The sequence below is a fragment of the Pleurodeles waltl genome, chromosome 4_2 (genome assembly GCF_031143425.1).
Source record: "Pleurodeles waltl isolate 20211129_DDA chromosome 4_2, aPleWal1.hap1.20221129, whole genome shotgun sequence".
NCBI lineage: Eukaryota > Metazoa > Chordata > Amphibia > Caudata > Salamandridae > Pleurodeles > Pleurodeles waltl.
In genome coordinates, this window is record NC_090443.1 from 515,436,038 (window position 1) to 515,455,581 (window position 19,544).

Genomic DNA, 19,544 nt, shown 5'->3' on the forward strand with positions numbered 1-19,544 from the left:
GTGGCAAAAGTAATGCTGCAGCCCATAGGGATGCCCTGTAACCCCAGTGTCCTGGGTACCTAGGTACCATATACTAAGGACTTATAAGGGGTGACCAGTATGCCAATTTGGAGTGTAGTACTGGGTTACCAGTATGTAGTGATCAATTTGGAAAGAGGGAGAGCATAAGAACTGGGGTCCTGGTTAGCACGACTCCAGTGACACAGTCAAGCATACTTTCAAAAACATTGAAACATGCTGACAAGCAGGCCAAAAACCATAAGCACTGAGGACCTGACTAGCAGGATCCCAGTGACACAGTCAAAACACACTGACATCAGGCAGAAATTTGGAGTAACATGCCCAAAAGAGGGTACTATCCTTCAGTGGTGCACTCATCATATGGTAAAAGTGACCCCCAAGTGCAGAATCAATGTCACATTTCTCAGATCTGCAATTCTTTTGATACTTGAGGATTTGCCATATTTCTTTGACTCAACTTCTAATTAGATTCCAAGCTTTTGTTCCTCTGTGCTGGGCCAAGCTGATTACCCTACTGGCCAGCTGAAGGATCAAAGACCTTCCCACACAATAGGTTCATTTGGCAGTCTTTGGTCTTATTCCTGGGAAAGGAAGGTTGAGGGTACAATCTGCTTGTAATAATAACTTTTTACACTACACCAGGCCTTGGAAAGCTCATCCCAAACAGGACAAAGGGGAAAGGCCAGACCTCTGGAGCTAATCACAGGAGGGGTTCTCCTTTGATGTTTTGAGAAGAGGAGACCAAGCAGATGTCGGATTTAGGGGCAAAGCTTAGGCTTTCGGAGAAGGTCTTTCAACAAACTACTTTAAGTCATCATTTTGAAATTTTGCAAAATGCTGTGCAGGAGGGTTGGGAAGGGGTGGGATGATGATGTTATCCCGGGATTGCGCAGAGGAGCCTCCCTACTGGAACATTGGACCCCACTTAAAAATCTTTGCACATAGGAAAGAGAACATGGATTTTTGAAGACCCTGAGAAAGACCGGGCCCTTTGCTGAAATGCTGGAGCACCCTGGACTTAGCCTCAATGGGATTCTGTGGTTTCACCATTCCAGGGCCAGTGGCACTGGCCCCATTATATCCTCTGAGGGGCAGCAGAGGGTCTAAAGGGGCTTGCTGGTGGACCCTGGAGGGGAAGGGTTTCCCTGGAACTTCTGATGAATGGGCCTACAAAGGGAAAGCCCTCACTAGAAGAGCACCACCGGATGTTTATCACATGGGTACTCTTCAAATTGCCACAGAGGATATGAGTCCTGAAGAATGTGGGCATGGACGTTATACTACTAGAGTTGTGGGATGTCTCTGCAAGTGATCCCAGGCTGAGGAGAACACAAGGCCCTGAACAGAAGATAGGTTCCGAGCATGGAGCTCGAGTGCAAAATAGCATGCTCCTACAAAAGTATAAAAATGTAGAGGCCACGTGGCCTGAAGGAATCTGTCTTGGTTGCTAAAGCTGGCCACTGGGAGCAAAGAAAATGGAAAATGGCCCTACAGGACCACAGTAAACAAAGGGAAAACTCTGGTTCCCCTGGGACCAGATTTTGACCAGGACACGTGTAGAGTCCCTTTCTCAGAGTCCAAGAGCCCCATAAAGAAGGGCAAAGGCCCCAGGGGATAGAACAAGAAAGTATGTTGGAGTGGTTGTGTGTGGGGCCTCCTTCGCAATGCCACTTTTGTTCCCAGGGTCCCCCATACCAAAAACCAACAACATCAAAAACAAGGAGCGCCACCATCATACTGTTTACAAATCTCCACCTGGGAACGTCAGAGCCCCAGGAGCAAGACAGCCTGAGGCCCCATGCAAGCAAGGGTGGTGGCAGGGTGCACATCGTACAGCAGTGTCCCCATATGAATGCAGGCATGAAGGAGAAACCGACCTATGTAGGGTACTCATTTGAGTTGCAGGGGCACCTGGCCTTGAACAAAGAGAACAATTGTTGTGGTGCAGGTCGCAATAGTAAAAAATGGAACAAAATGTAATTTCTTTACACAAAGCGAGGCAGCTTCTCAACATGCACAGCCTCGGGCAAAACGATAGCCTCGGAATCGTCTGGGGTGTTGGAAAATGTGCATACATGGCTTTGTGATGCCCCTAAGGGCAACAGAACCCTAATTCCAAGCATAGGGTTTGTGGGGCTGCCAAGAATGAGTCTGTCCCCATAGGAGCTACCATTTGTTTTTTCTCCAATCCCCCTGAGTTTCTTTTGGAGTTGAAGTGATGAGCCCAAGGAGATGTAGCTTGGGTGTCTGTCCAAAAGATCTGAAGTGTGGGGACTGTTGTTGGTAGGCCCTAACACTGCAGTAATGCATGTTAAATGTAGAAGGCAGACTCATTGACACAGTTTATTGAAACTGGAATGCTTTATTGATGACAAAGTTCCCAGCGAATCATTACATGCATTAAGGAAGGTAAACTAAGTACTTTACAGACAACCACAAAGTTAACATTGAGTAATTACATGCCCTAATTAATGCCATTAAAAGATTGCACTGTTTATTATGACACATTTCTGTTTTTATTTATGCGGTGACTCCCAGACAAAGCACGAAAGTCTGCTTTTTGATACCTATCTCCCACAATATTATGTAAGGCGTATGTGTGGAGAAAGATGGGATCTTGTGGCAACAGGGATTTGGCCTCGCTTGGAGTATAAACTGTTAGGAGGATGTCACCATGGATATTTCCACCTGTCATAATGTGTATATTTGTAAATTATTAGGTAGTATTGAGTAGTGTGTGCAAAATGAAGTATGTTACCCTTTTCTAACTAAAAGCACTGACTGCATTTATTGCATGTTGATTGTTGCAAGTGTACTAGCCCACACCAACTCCCCTGGATAGACCTTGAACTACTCTGCCTCGCTACCGTGAATGAGTCAAGTGCTACAAAGGGGTACTTGATTCCCAGTAGACAGAAAGTTGCAGATTTATTGTTTGTGAAGGACTCGCATCCTTCCTAATAACCCACTTCCTTACAAATTTCAAACATTCTAAACAAAATCTAGATAATATATTTCTTAGATATATACAATCTTCGCATATAGAAATAATTCTAAGCAGTTTTAATTACAGCTTAATCACAATATTTTTAAAATCAACAGGATTTTACAGAAGAGATGGTCAATATCTTGATACTGTATCTTCAATTCACACTCTGGAATAAATTTAACTGTTCCAAACTCCAGAACGTATCTGAAAGCTCCCTATATGACCCTTCGTCATATGCTAATAATGAATTTATAATAGGCTTCTATTGCATCACTGAAATAGGCAAGGTCTTTTAACAGAACACCTACAAGCTATTCAGTGCCCTTAAACCACCTCAGCATAATACACTTTGGGGGTCATTACGACCTCGGCGGTCTTTTCAAAAGACCGCCGAGGCCGCGGGAGACAGAATACCGCCATTGCCGGCGGTATTTCTGTCTCCCTATTATGACATTTCCGCTGGGCAGTGACGGTAACAGTGTTACCGTCCACTGGCCTAGCGGAAATGTCACATCAACATTGGAGCCGGCTCGTAATAGAGCCGGCGGCAATGCTGATGTGCAGCGGGTGCAGTGGCACCTGTCGCGCACTTCACTGCCCGAAATTCGACTGCCCTTCTTTCCAACAGATTTATGTGCATTCTTCTCTGCGCATCCGACCATTTTCCTTGAATGCGCATGTCCTACAGATGACCTCCCCAACCCTCCAATGAAGCTTCTGTTGTGATAATGAAGTCTGTCACTGGAGTTAGAAAGGTCAACCTTTGAGAAAGATGAGTCTGAGACCACCATCGCAAAGTCTCCACTATTCTTGGTGTAATATTTATAAAATCCTCAAAGGATCCTTGAGATTGGGTCCATTGTAGTTGTAACTCGTCTTGCAATGGTCTCATTTTCAGCCTTGCCAGGTGGACTAGGGTGATAGATGAGGAGATCATGCCTAGAAGCGACTTGAGCATTCATACGGAAACAGACTTTCTTCCCGAGATCCTGATAGCCATGTTGGTTAGTTTCTGCTGCCGTGCCTTTGTGAGATACGCTTTGTTCTTGATGGTGTCGAATTCCGCACCCAAAAAGACTATCCTGCGTGCGGGAAGAGTGACTGATTTCTGTGAGAACTAAGTTGTGGAATAGATCTAGGCAGACGTTGGTGGCCTTGGACGCCAGCTGCGATGTAGGGGCTTTTATCAGCCAGTCGTCCAGGTATGGGAAGACCTGAAAACCCCTGTTGCGGAGAAAGCCTGCTATTGGGGCGAGACATTTCGTGAAGATTCATCGCGCTGACTTCAAGCCGAATGGGAGGACTTTGAATTGATAATGGGCACTGGCCACAGTGAAGCAGAGATATTTGCGATGCTTTACATGTATCGATATGTGGAAATAAGCATCCTGGAGATCCATCATTGTCATGTAATCTCCAGGGTTCAAAAGGTGCAGGATATCTGACAATGTGATCATACGAAAGAATTGCTTCCTTAGAAACCTGTTCAACATCCTGAGGTCTCGGACTGGTCTCCATTCCCCCGACCTCTTCCTTATTAGAAAGAACCGGGAATAGAATCCGAATCCCCTGTGGCGAGCATTAGGAAAGCCTCTTGCTGAAGCAAGTGAAGATGAAGTGGTTTTGATCCCAGGCTTGAGAACTCTGTTTCCTCCTCCCGCCTTGTCTAGCGTAGGAAGCTGTGGATGGTTGCCTATAATGCTGCTGATAGGCTGGTCTATATTGAGGCTGTTGATACTGCCTATGGTAGGAGCCACGCAAGGTTGAAAAACCCCTACCTATTGCTCCTCAAAAGGGCTGGTTCCTGTACTGCAAAGTACCCAGGAACCAAGCAGTGTCCGTGTCAGCCTTGATGGCCTGTAATGCATCCTCTACATGCCTGCAGACTCTCCGTCGTACGGCATATCTAGAATCTTGAACTGTACCTCTGGTCTGAAAGAGGTCGCTTTTAACCAACCTTAGCGGCGTAATACAGCCGCTCCCGCCAGCTGACGAAAACCTGTGGAAGCTATATCCAGGGCACAGTCAATTATCTCCTCAGACGTACGCTCTCCTTCCTGCAGGATTTTCTGTGCCTCAGACTGTTTATTTTCAGGAATGATAACTATGAAGGCATTCATATCAGACCACATCTGGTGATCATAGCAACCCAAAATCTCTAGAGAGTTGGCTGCACGGACAGTTATAGCCGACATGGACGAAAATCTAATTGCCACATTGTCCAGCCGTCTGCCTTCCTTATCAGGAGGAGTAGATACAGGTGTTGACGGGTTCTTAGAACGCCTTTGGGCAGCTTGGGAGATGACCGAATCTGGTCTTGGATGCCCTGTCAAACACGCTGGAGAGTCCTGTGTCGCCTTATACTACTTGTCAAGTTTCTGTGGAACTGGTGGAACAGTCGCTGGATTCTGGATGATCATGATGCCCTCACTCCAAATAAAGTCTATAATAGGAGTCGCTCTCACAGACTTTCTTGCTTGTTCCTTGAAGTCATGGAGAAAGCATTCCGACTGTGAGACCGACGTTGGCAAGCGAAATCGTGTTGCCGCTCTATCCATCAAGTTGTGAAAACCACCTATATCCTCCGGTGGAGAATCTGATGGACGAGGAGGTGGTGGAGAAGGAGTAGGAGCTAAATAATCGTACCATTCATCACTAGGATGTTGTGGTGTTGAAATCTCTCCTTCTCTTTCACCCCCTGACGTAGAAACATCATCTCTGGGGGGGAGCAGCTATTGTAGACTGAGGTGTAAGCCTGGGAGTTGCTGGAGGGGGAGGTATACTCCTTGGTGTAACAGAAGAGGTTGGAAGAGGCGGCTGATCCTCTGCTGCAATTGGGAACCTTCTATTATAATCCTGCAACATGGACTGCCTGATGTGGAAACCATCGTCGTCGTCACTGTTGTCGACGGTGGTGTTGTTGTCGATGAATTAAATTTGAGAAATACCTTTTTAGAGGTGGAAGGCTCAGATGAAGGAGAACGGTGAGAGAACTCCTTTTTTCGACGAGAAGAGGATGGCTCAGATGAAATTGAGCTTTGTATGCCCTTGGCACCCTCTTTGTGGTGCGTTTTGTGACTTTTTCTGGATCTCTCAGCCTGCCCCAGGTCCTCAGATCTGGACCTTTTATGAGGCCTTTCTGACTCACTCTCTTCACCTGAAGTACAGGATTTTGCATTTAACCAGGTCAACAGTTTTCCTTCTCTGTCTCTAAGGGTCTTCGCAGAGAAAGTGCGGCATATCTTGCAATCATTCACCTGATGTACAGGATATAAGCAGTATAAACAGTCTTAATGTGGATCATCCACATGCAGCCTTTTCTTGCCACAGGTCTTACAAGGGCGGAAAAGGCCTTTCCTGGAAGAATCTGACATTTTCAGAGTTTTCTGACAGAAAATCTTCCTGTCAGGAGAAGTAAAATGAGTAGAGGAAAATCTGAGGGAAGGAGTCTCTCTGGACAGTATTCTAGAGGGTGCTGGAGCCTGATTGGTCATGAGCCAAGTTTGGGTCTTTTCACAAAAGGACAAGGATAGGCTATATGAGTCATTTGATTAGCATTTTAGCCTTTGGGAATTTATTTTTTTGTGCTTATTGCTTTTTCATGTACCGTGGGACTCCCACTTCGGTGACGGGGATGATTTAAGCATGTGAATTTATGAAAGATCCAATACTGGATAAATTATGATGCAGGGATTCAATAAATGGATTTGTTATTTATTTAAAAGTTGTAGTAAGCAAACACCTGGCTATCTGAGTGCAGTAAAGGATACAGAGAACGGATTCACATATGTTTACAAGAAATACCATGCCTTAATACAAAAAATTATTTGATTAAATAACCAGGGCATAGTGAAATACAATTAGATACACTGGGCTTTTCACTTTCCAATTGAACGCAAATGGTAACTACCCATTCAACCTACGTAAACCATAAAAAAGACATTTTTTGTTATTTAGGCACATTCCCTGTGGGTCCCTTAATCAAGAATACATTGACATCCATGTTAAGTATCATTAGCACCCAGTATCAGATGTTAGGATCTGGCCAGCCAATGAGAATGCTCTGTTTGAGGGCTAAAGCTACAGTTAAAAGGCCACAAAGAGTGCATTCTGTGGTTGCCAGCTTCCTTGCCCCTCCGACAGACTCTGCTTCTTTAGCCACCCTACACCCACCACCCTCGCCTTTTGGTGAATAAAGGTCACCATTTGCAAAGAATAAACAGCACCTCTGTACTGCTGCAGCAGTACAGCTCTCGTTCTTTTATTAGAGGCTGTACTCCTTCAAGTTGTGCAAGCCACCCCTTTCCTTCTCCTAGGTAAAACCAGTAAATCAAAGAAAATTCCAAACTGGCACCCTCTTTTTTTCAATGGGATATTAAGACTTAGGGCCAGATGTATCAAAGGATTTTGCATTCGCAAACGATGCGAATCGGTAAATTTAATCGTCTGTGAATGCAAAATCGCCTTTCACAATGTATGAAAGGCATTTGCAGTGCAAATATAAGGAATTGTTAAAATAGCGATTCCTTGCAACTGCAACATGAATTTGTGGGTCGCATTCTGCATATCGCAAATAGCGACATGAATTTGCGAATCGCATTATGCGAATCGTAAATTGCGACCTGGATTCGCAAATCGCACAATGCGAATCGCAAAATCATGTCGCTATTTACAATACGTAGAATATGATTCGCAAATTCCATCTCGCAATGCAATGCATCAACAATTCGCAAATAGCGAATATTAGCAGAATGGCCTTTTGCACGTGCAATTTACCACTAAGTGAATTCAGGTGGTAAACAGGTGAAACCTATATAAAGAGGCCCAGAATGACTCAGCCTCTTTTCCACAATGGCTGCACTCTACGTGATGGCGAGGAGGATGAGGATCCTGGCAGATTTGAGGAGAGGGAGGAGGAGACAGGAGTGCATTTTTAGAATGCGCATTACCCTTTTTGACCAGACAGGGGAGGAGACATATGATAAGTACAGGTTAAGCTCAGCCATGATAATTGACCTAACAGCTGATCTACAACCCATACTGCAGCGCAGCCCACAAAGGACCAATAGCATACCCACCCATGTGCAGGTATTATGCTCCCTGCATCTATGAGCCTCAGGGAGCTATCAAGGGGTCATAGAAGCAGCTGGAGGGGTCTCACAGAGTGCTCTCTCATTATTTTTCAATAATTTCTCAATTCCTTGCTGAGCAAAATTCAACAGCACATGAGATTCCCCAACACCCCACAGGAATTACTACAGACACAATTTGATTTCTACCAGTTTGCCCAATTACCACATGTAATAGGCACCATTGATGGGACACATGTAGCTATCTGTCCACCATCAGCCACAGAGTATGTTTATTGGAACTGTAAAAGTACACATTCCATGAACATACAAGTAATTAGCAATGCCTCCAACATTATAACGGATCTCGTTACCAAATACCCAGGTAGCACACATGACTCCTACATCTTTCGGCACAGTGGAATATACACAAGAGTACTTGCTGGGGAGTTTGGTGAAGGATACCTACTGGGTAATGTAATAGTTGACAATGTCACATTGATGTATATGTGATGTCATGGATAACAATTACTCATTTTACTCTCCTGTCATACCAGGAGACAGTGCCTACGCCGTGCGGTCATTCATGCTGACGCCATATCTGAGTCCTGCAATGCCAGCCGGAAGGAGGTATAATGCTGCTTACAGGACAATCCGCAGCATTGTTGAGAGGGCCTTTGGCCTGCTGAAGAGCCGCTTCAGATGCATACACAAGAGTGGTGGTGCACTACAATACAGCCCTGAAACAACATGCAAAATCATGGCTACAACGAGAGGCATACCTGTAGAACCCACCAAGTCGGACTCAGATGAGGGTGATGATCCCTTGCCACTCCTTAACCCAGCAGACAGAAGCAGTGCAGCAGAGGGCAGACCAAGACGTGCTGAGATCACGCACAACTATTTCTGATGTAAGTAATGACAATACCACGTCTATTTTATGTATTGCTGTAGGTAGCATCTTTATTGCCTTGACTTCAGGTAATATGCGTGTTTAGGACATAGCTATGCACTATACACAAATAGGTGCGAGTAACAGTGTCACACTATTAGCATCATGGTATAACTGCTTTGCTACATGTTAAGCAAGACCCCGTACCCCTCAAGATTACCTCCTACATCCACGCACTCCACTTGACTGTTCAGTGGCCACAGTGGCACCTCTTGTAGTGGGTTCAAGGACAGCACTGTGTATGGTACTGTAACACCTAGGATCCATCACAGGGGCTGTGAGACTGCTGTCTGTCAGTGCTTCTAGCCTCTGCTTCTAGCCTCTGAGCTGGTGTGGGTACTTCATCCAGCATTTAATCAGAGTCCAGGTTACACTCAGGGAGAAGTAGCACTCTTGTACTGCGTCTTGTTGGTGCATTTATGAAGGGCTCACTGGTGTTTGAGTCGGAATGTGGCTGAGTTTCGTTATCACCAACATTTCCACCTTCTGCTGCGTCAGGGCCCGAACCAGCTGCGGTGCAGCATGTCATTTTTGATTAGTACTCAAATAGGTGCACAATAGTATTAAATGTACACTGGCATTCTATCACTAAGAGTCTTTTGTGTTGTGTCTCTATTTGGTTTAACATATCTTGATATTTATGTGGTATCTGCACTTTAGGGGTGTGGACTACCACTCCTATAAGGCATTGTTGTGTTGTATGTAAGATGTGCATGGACTACTTATCAAACTCCATAGTGCCAATAGTTATTTTCTAAGGAGCATTTGTACATGCACATATGGGGAGACACATCATTACTGCCCTTACCTTTGCTGGTGCTGAGTGTGTCTGAGGTGTCAATGTCAGTGACACCACTGACAGCTTCAGGAAGCAGTGTCGACTCCACCATGTCTTCCATTGGTGTGGACAGTGTCTGGATGGGTGGTCTTCCTCCGGTGCTCCGTGCCTCCTTTAGCCTGCTGGCTCCCCTCTCTTTGGCACGTGAACTCAAATCGTACCATCGCCTGCGTATCGCGATGGAGCGCTGTGCAACACCCACTGTGCATATTTTGGTCTGGATGTCTTACTACAGTTTCCTCTTCTCACTTTCAGGTACCTGTAGTGAGTTTTTCCCAAACGTTTGTTGTGGTTCCTGACCACCTTCTCAGTTTGTTACGCTTTCTGTCTCCTTTCTCCTTCACATTCCCATCAGTAGCCATGAACCTGTTTGGTCCTGGCTGGCTCTCAAGGCTGCATCCTGGTGCTGGGCTGTCACTCTCTCTGCCTGCTCCTGTGGGTGGGGCTTCTGGAAACAGCATGGGCTGACTCACTTCCTGGTTGTGATGTCATCAGGCTGTTCCGGGTTGCTGTTTTCGCAATTTGCAAATACCGATTCTCAATTTTTTGTGATTCTGTATTTGCAACTCGCAAATTGTGATTGCGAATTTTAAGAAATCGCTTTTACCAACTCACAGTTTTCATACATCCCATTTTGCATTTCTAAAATAGCGATTTCTTAAAATTCGCTATTTAAGAAACCAGGAGTTTGATACACCTGGCCCGAAGAGATAGATGTACGAAAATAGGAGTAAAGATTACCTAATTGCGATTTTTTGCGCATTGCATTTAAGAAATTACTATTCCTGATGTATTACACTTAAGTAATGGGTCGCAAATAGACATACCTTATGAAAAGTAATAAGGTAGGCTGCAATTTGTGACCCTCTGGGATTGGCTGCCACCACAGGGATGATGGTGTGCTGTGGTAAGCAGACCAACATGCCTGTGATTGTTTTTAAATAAAGCAATGTTTTTTTTTAATGCAGCCTGTTTTTCTTAAAGGAAAACAAAATTTGTTTAAAAAGAAAAAAATTAACTTTGAAGTGTCAATTTTTAGGGGTAGGTAGTTATCCCTTGGATCACTGTGTGCTCTTAAATATTTTCCCAACCATTGTCAAAGGGGAAAAGGGCCCTTGGGGACAAATTCCCATTTACGAATGGGTTACCACCAACTTTCAATTGCTGGTAAATAGTGAATATTTTGCAACCGCATTTCAAACCCAAAGCATTTGTGTACACCATTCCAATTCAGTATTAGGAAGGGACGCCCTCAACAAGCCTCTTCCAAATAATGAATTGCAAAACCCAAATTGTGATTCAGTAACAAGTTATTGAATCGCAATTTGGGCATTGTACATCATAAAAAGCATTTTTGCAGTTGCAAACGGACCGATTCGCAGAAAAAGTCAGTTTGCGAATACAAAAATGCTTCGCACATGGCACCCTAAATTCTTTGTAAGCAAAGGTGACAAAGGGACCAACATAGAGAACAGCACCTGATAAAAGAATCCTAATAACCTCCCACCCACATAACTATACTAGGCAGTTAGTAAGCAAAGTTCACTAATGTTGGTATGTTTCATCCTTGAATTACTACCAGTTTCAAATTGGGAATCCTCATTCAATTTAACTCTGGTAGAGACATGTTCTAGATGCAGATTCCTTACCTCACAACTTCCTCGAGGCGTCAGACTGGATCTGGAGATTTTTCTTCGAGCAGTACTCTTGCGCGCCATCAGGTGGCGTCGGTCAACTCTGCGTCCATCATTGGCATTGTGGTCGCCATGCTGACGCTGCGGTAGTACATAGGTGTCACACCGGCATGATGATGTCATTTTCTTTTCACACCAGAGCGCCGAGCCATGAAAAACACTGAAAATGGTGCGCTAGAGCTAAGGCCCTGAAAGGGAAGGGAATCCCTGTCAGTAGAAATCAGTTCGTAAGCGTGAAAGATGGGTGGATCCGTAAAGATTTTGCAACTAGAATATGTCTCTACCAGATAAAACATTACTGAAGGTAAGTAACTTGTTCATCTGATAGAGACTTCTAGATGCAGATTCCTTACCTTATAATAGATACCCAAGCAATACCATCCCCACAGGTGGGTTGCGAACCAAGATCATACAAAAAAGTCCAGCAGGACCGAACAACCAAAGTAGCCGTCTCTGCGGACCGGACTGTCCAGGCAGTAACATCTTATGAACGTGTGCAGGGATGCCCACGTTTTTGCCTGGCAGATGTCCAGGAGAGGAACTCCGCATGCTAACACTGCGGTAGCAGCAGTTGGTCTGGTGGAGTGAGCACGCAAGCCATCAGGGGTCTGCTTCTTTGCCAAAGCAGCACAATTTGATGCAAAGCAGTTTGATGCAAAGGAGAACCCATCATGAGATGGTACGCTTCTGCACTGCCTTCCCTTTCTTCGTACCCATATATCCAACAAAGAGTTGATCGTCCACCCGGAAATCTTTAGTACAATGGAGGTAGAATCTTTTTGTAGTCGCTCCTCTTCATGACAAGGATGTGGGGGTGCATAAAAAGTAGGCAAAGTGATGGATTGGCCTATGTGAAAAGGTGTAACAACCTTAGGAAGGAAGGAGGCCCTTGTACGAAGCACCACTTTGTCAGGGTGAACAGACAAAAACGGGGGCTTGGAAGACAGAGCTTGAAGCTCACTCACTCTGCGAGCAGAGGTGACGGCAATAAGAAAAGCTGTCTTGATTGTGAGCAGCCGCAAGGGACAATTGTGCAGTGGCTCAAAAGGGATACACATAAGGTAAATCAGGACCAAGTTCAAGGCCCACTGGGGCATAATGAACGGGTTCCAAGAAAACAAATGGGTGAGTTCCTCAAGGAACCTTCCAAGAAGTCAATGAGACTTGAATAAGGAAGGGTGATCCGGCAGTCTAAGAAAGACTGAGGTAGCGGACAAGTAAGATTTAAGGGTGCCAAAGAAAGGATGAACAAGAGAACCTTAGAGAGTGGGGCAGAAAGGGGATCAACTGACTTGTTGAAACACCATGCCACAAATTTATGCCAACAACAAGCGTATACAGTTTTGGTGGAGGGACGCTTGGCTGCCAAAATAACATCACAGACTTCGGGCGGAAGGTCGAATGCTGTCAACTGTCGCCGTTCAATTTCCACGCATGAAGGCGAAGATTGGACAGGTTCGGGTGGAGAACAGTCCCCTGCTGCTACGACAGACGGTCCTCCCAAAGGGGCAGTCTGATCGGAGGATCCATAGCCATGCTCAGTAGCAATGGATACCATACTCTTCTTGTCCAGTCCGGAGCAACGAGGATTACTTGGGCCTGGTCATTCTTGATTTTCTTCAGAACTCTGGACAGAAGTGGTATTGGCGGGAAGGTATAAAGGAGGCCAGAGTTCCACTTGAGACGAAAAGCGTCGCTGAGCGAGTGCTGCCTTGGAAACTCCAATGCGCAAAACAGCTGACATTGCGCATTATCCAAGGAGGCGATCAGATCTAACCAAGGCTCTCCTTTTTGCTGAAAGAGATCTTGCGCCACCTCCAGAAGGAGATGCCATTCCTGATCGACTATGCATTGATGGCTGAGTTTGTCTGCTCTGGCATCCGAGAGCCCCCCAGATGTTGAACCACCAGAGTTATGTCCTGATGTGCCAGCCATGTCTAGAGGCATAGAGCCTCTTGACAAAGGGTCCACGACGCCACTCCGCCCTGCTTGTTGTAGTATCGCATGGCAGTAGTGTTGACTGTGAACATCTGCACTACTTTCCTTTTTAGAGAGGGGAGGATTGCTTTCAATGCACGTCTGATCGCCGGGAGCTCCAAAAGATTGATGTGGAGTCCTGACTCAGCTGGAGAACAAAGATCTCTGATCTCCGCCTCTCCCATGTTGCTGCCCCATCCCTAGAGTGACGCATCTGTCACTACTGTAAGATCTGTAGGGGAAGGGAGACGGATCTCAATCTCTATTCAAAAGCCACCACTGCAGTTCTTTTGCAGTTCCCACCAAGATCTGGACAATATCGGAGAGATTCCCCTGATGCTGCGCCCACTGGAACTTCAGGTCCCACTGTCGAGCCCGCATATGCCATCTGCCATGTGTCACCAGCAGGATGCAGAAGGCCATGAGGCCCAGCAGTCTCAGAGTCAGTCTCACTGAAACCCAGGATAGAAGCTGAAACATCAGAATCATATTCTGACTATCCTGAACTCGCTTATCGGGAGGATAGGCCCGAAACTGCACTGTGTCTAGAACAGCTCCGATTAAAGGGAGCGTCTGAGAAGGAGACAGGTGTGACTTCAACATGTTTATAGTGAACTTCAGCGAGTGCAGAAGGTTCACCATAGTCTGAAGGTGGGAGACAACTTTCTGAGGCATGTTCGCCTTCATCAGCCAGTCATTGAGGTAGGGGACGGCTGAAATCCCTAACCTGCGTAGGTGAGCTGCAACCACCACTATCACTTTCGTGAATACCCGAGGGGCGCTGGTAAGGCCGAAGGGGAGCATGGTAAATTGAAAGTGCTTGTGACCTACCACGAATTCAAGTAATGCCTGCGGCCAGGAACGATGGGCATATGGAAGTAAGAGCATCCAGTCTCCTTGGGTCCAAGGCAGACAGGATCTGAGCTAGAGTGATAAAGAGGATGAGACTAACCTTTCCCAAGAGAGTCCTCATTGTCTAAGTGGAAAAACCTGGAAAGTCCATCAGCATTGGCACGGGCAGCCCCAGGTTTATGTTTCACTGAAAAGTCCACTTCCTGTAGGGAGATGGATCACCTCAAAAGTTTAAGGTTCTCACCTTTCATTTTCATTTGCTTCAGCCATCTGAGAGGTCTGTGGTCAGTTTGAACTACAAAGTGAGTATCAAAGAGGTATGGTCTCAGCTTCTTCAGGGATCAAACCACAGCAAAGGCCTCCCTCTCAATGGCACTCCAACACTGTTCCCTGGAGAGTAACCTCCTGCTAATGAAAGCAACAGGCTGGTCATGGCCATCATCACTAGTTTGGGACAGGACTGCTCCTATTGTATGTTCAGAGGCATCTGTCTGCACAATCAACTGCTTAGAGTAGCCTGGAGCTTTGAGAACTGGTGCTGAGTACATTGCCTCCTTCAGTGTATCAAACGCCTTCTGACAACTAGCAGCCCAGTATACTTTCTTGGGAATATTCTTAGAGGTCGGTTTTGTGAGGGGATCACAATGGATCCATACCCCTTCAGAAATCTCCTTTTATAACCAGTTAAGCTAAGGAATGCCCTGGCTGGAGGTAAGGGATCAGGTCGAGTTCCACAACCATGTCCTCTGAGCTGCTTATTATTTTACTAAGGTTGGGGACTTCTTTAGGAACTAAAACTACTTCTAGCTACTTATCCCCTACCTCCATCTCAAGTTGAGAGAGTTAAGGTCCCGCTGTGGCCTCAAAAAGCTTAAAACTGGCTCCAACCCTACCAAGATTCAGCTCCAGGAGCTCTTGGCAGAGTATGCAAAGGAACACCCTACTGAAGAAGATGATACCCTCTCAGATGAGGAAGAAGTTAGGGATCACGAGGCTGACCTCCCTCTTCCTAAACGAACTAGAGAGGCCAGGGCCTCGGTGCCCCTGGCTCCAAGGATAGTACTTGCAGGATCTGAGACTCTCACTGAGTCTAGTTCCTGTGGGAACACTGAGGGCAGCTTCAGTGAAGAGGACCTACTTTTAGCAAGGATGGCTAAAAGGTTAGCTTGGGAGAGACAGCTCCTCGCTATAAAAAGAGAGAGATCTGAAATGTGCCTAGCATTAATGGTGGCAGCGACTTAGTACTGAGGGACAGCGAGCACTCTGATATCCCTAAAATCCCCAAAGGGATTGTCCCCAAGTATGAGGAGGGTGATGACATCACCAAGTGGTTCACAGCCTTTAAGGTCCTGTGGAACCAGACGACTGAAAAAGTCTCACTGGGGAGCTCTCCTTTGGGAACTGTTTATTGGTAAGTGTAGGGATAGGCTCCTCACACTCACTGATGCGGATGCTGAATCCTATACAGAATGTGCTCCCACTTGCTCTTGCAGAGGTCTTCAATATATTGTGACACAAAGTTATGTCAGCAGCTGAAACCTTTTGAAGAGATGCCAATTGAGACGAACAACCATCCCAACTTTCTGAAGTCTTGGGATATGGGGTTATGTCCAACTAAAACATTCTTTGATGTCTATGGACCAAGGTGCAGTGGACAGCTTCCTTACTGTTTAGGTGGTCAACGCTATCATCAGAGGTGAAGATCGCAGCACAGACTTTGAAGGCAGTGTCTGTGATGACAAGGGCAATCCAGAAATCTACAGCTAAGGGGCAGTCATACTGAGTTTTGCTCTGGCCCGAGTGTTCCTTCCTACAGTGGAGATTTAGCCCATTCATCCTTAACAGACCAAAGTTCCATGTACTACCTATTGTGGTACACTTAGTCAACTCAATGCTTACCGACTCCCTGCCAGAAGCAGTTTTTAATGAAAATACCAACCCCTTGTCTCACTGGCTCTATGACCTTTGATGAAAAGCCTTACAAGCGTTACATTTCAGAGGATGGTGATCGGACTGTAGACAACATTTACGCTGGGGGAGTGGGTCATCTGGATTTATGTTTAGCCCCACATATTTGGCAGGGTATGAACATGATTTCATAGATTTAGAAGGTGATTCAGCCATGGCAATGGTTGCAGTTAGATCATAAATCCAGCCTCCCAGAAAGATAAAAAAAACAGATGTTATCCCTCTTTCGGAACAGGGTGCAGAGAGGATATCAGGGAAAATAAAAGTAGAAGTATAAAAGGTCTCATCTGTTGAGAGCAAAGCTATGGAGGATTCTCTCTTTTCACTGATAGCCAGTAGAAAATCTGGATCATGGAAGCCTCAGTGTAGAAGGGAATGTAAAGCTTTTCTATCTCAATGCCAGAGTTTGTTTAACACAATGAGCTAGACAGGCTGCACTACCAGAGCAAACTTAGTATTAACTGTCACTGCTACTAAGGATTCTTAGCCTATTAACAAGAAATAACTGAAGCATGTGGATCTATAAAACATTCAATGCAGGATAATGCATTTTCCTGCCCAGTGACCCATGTTTGTAGCTTAGGAAAAACTGAACAACTTATAGAATTAACAGCTACTTATTTTATGAAGATCCAGGGGATACTTTTTAGGACTCAAGGTTTACCTTGATGCATAAAAAGGTATAAGAATTCACGCTGGTTTTTATAAATAGTATGTTACATCTTCAAACCTTACAATGTACAGATGATTAATATTCACTGAATGTGCAGCATAAACAAAACATGTACTGATAGTTGTTTTCCTTCTGCAAATGTAATTATGCCACTGATATACAAAATATGAACTCTTAATAGAACAACCATCTATATTCTGGTTTTTAAGATATGCATACCTCATTGTTGAGTAAAACACTGTAAAGAGGCATGACATCTTCGGAAGTACTGTTCGGTACTATAATTCTGAAAGAAAAAATACAGACGCATGTTTGTGGCAGGTATAGAGTGAATATTATACACTAAAGTGCAGTCAGCAGGATTACCTAGTACATAAAGTTGAAAAGCAATCCGTTTGAGGTTATAAACAATTTACTTTGCCTGGTTAACTAGGACCCAGTTTGGAAAGGGAAAACTATAACGCAAATGGAACCATTTAGATGCCAGATCCGAAAAGTTCTTCATTTTTAAGTTTGGACTGCCAATGAATGTAAGAAAATGAAAGATGAATTATGCTGATGAGAGTCAAATGACCAGAAGCAGGTCCAGGAAAGTCACACTGACTTAAAATACTCTAAAGAACTGGTGCCAGATGGCAAGGACTCTTGCATGCCCCCACCTACCAATCGCATAAGCATATTTTTTAAAGTGTCTCAGAGGATTTACGCTTTCAGTGCACAAAAGCCAGAGTGATAAGTTACTGCGGTTATTATATTAATTTATATAAAGTAGATAGCCTTCATGCAATTTGTCGTTTGTTCGAAAAGATCAAAGCTGATTTCCTAGACTGGAAATAGCAATATGACAAGAGGGTAACAAACTCCAACCGTACCAAAACATAGGTGCATCAAGCGAAATGCCTATGGAAAATGGAATTACCAGTAAAATAACCCACTGAAATGTGATCATCAATGTAAGTATTATCCAGCATTACAAGTGATCTTGGTAAGCAAGATGCAGTAAAGTTCTAGACAAACTTTACACACGTAAGTCATTGCATTAATTTCCAACAACTGTTTTATCACATTACGAGGCAATATCACACAAAGTCAATATCCAGTACGATCTCTATCTTAAAAAGATTTAAACTTAATTTACTTGTGGTAAAAGTCAGACAGTTAAAAGCAAAAGTGCAAAGCAAACAGATAATTTTTATAGTACATTCTGGGTCCAAAATATAGCTACAAATGTGACTGTGCAGTAAGATACTGTGTACAAAAGAACTCTAGGACCTATACATATTTTTGATGGGAAGGAAAGAATCACGCAACTTCCCCTCAAAAGACTTGTTGTAAAAAGTAAAAACAAACTGCGCACTGACTTTTTGTGACCAGTCTAATTTTGTGGTGTGACTTATGTACTATGATCTGCCCAGTCTCATGTAGTCACATAACGGCTTGCCTGAAGAACATAAATAAGGCAGTTCACTTTTTTCAACCTCTGTGATTGGTTACAAACATCGAGATGACAGACTGCAAGAAACAGTAGACCACCATCCTTGTGTTTGCATTCACACAAAGCATATCTTTTTTTAACCACTCCTTGTTCCTTAAATGAACCTGTGCTGCTTAAAAAAACGTTGCCCATTTGGGAAAACATCAGAGGAAGAAAGCAGTGGACCTCTATTCTACAGGCTACTGACAATTCACAAAGAGTGAAGAAAGCCCATTAGACACCTTCCCCTTTGTGAATCAGTTACCACCTCCACTGAGGTGTCCAAATGATCAATGATTTGTGACCACAAATTCAATCTTAAACCACTTGATACAAAACACTGCTGCATGCAGTTAGCAGGGGATGCCCAATTCAGTGTTATTTGGGATGGATCACAAAATTATTTTTGCGAGTCTGAAATGCTTACCCACAAAATAGTTTGGCACATGGAAAAAAAAATACTTTTTTGTTTGCAAAACCAGTGATTTCGCGAATCACAGGGTTTGTGACTGCAAACGAGCTTTGTACATCAGCCACCAAATTCTTTAAACATGATTTTAATTCACTACCCAGTCAATAAAACCAAAGGTGTCAGTCAGATTGCTCCTACTAGATGCTTTAATAGCCAATTTTTGTGTAGGTTGTATGTTGAGAATTTTGTCTTAAAGTGTGTCACTGAAAGGTGGTCAGTTGTATATTTGTGTGCCAGTGCTGTTGGGAATACCTCGACAGTCTGTATGGACTTCAGCTCAATCAAACTACAACAATATTAAGCCGGCATTTTCTCAAAGCAGAAAATAGCCTGCACCGACTTTCTCAGTTCTTCAAGATGGGGCAGACTTTTCCGAGCTCGGACCTTGAACCCAAATATTAGAAGGCTAGGCTTTTTCCCCCAGTTCAGGACTGTACATCACGCCTAGTGGGCAACAGAGTTGCGGGACGGTCAAACTCTAGAGATAAGTATCAGCTATCATCTGTACAGCACGCACGGGGGCCCACTGCACTACACTTAAAGTTCTCTTTCAGTCCCCCCTACA

General features: G+C 44.6%; 1 protein-coding gene across 7 annotated transcripts in view; it reads right to left on the minus strand.

Moving 5' to 3' along the window:
* The window catches only part of SWT1 (SWT1 RNA endoribonuclease homolog), a 793,385-nt gene that overhangs the window by 37,884 nt on the left and 735,957 nt on the right, over window positions 1-19,544 (minus strand). For all 7 annotated transcript variants that reach the window (XM_069232008.1, XM_069232009.1, XM_069232010.1 and 4 more), the window contains one exon: window positions 17,253-17,319. In XM_069232008.1, the coding sequence (XP_069088109.1) occupies window positions 17,253-17,319 (67 nt within the window). The remainder of the gene's footprint in view (window positions 1-17,252; window positions 17,320-19,544) is intronic.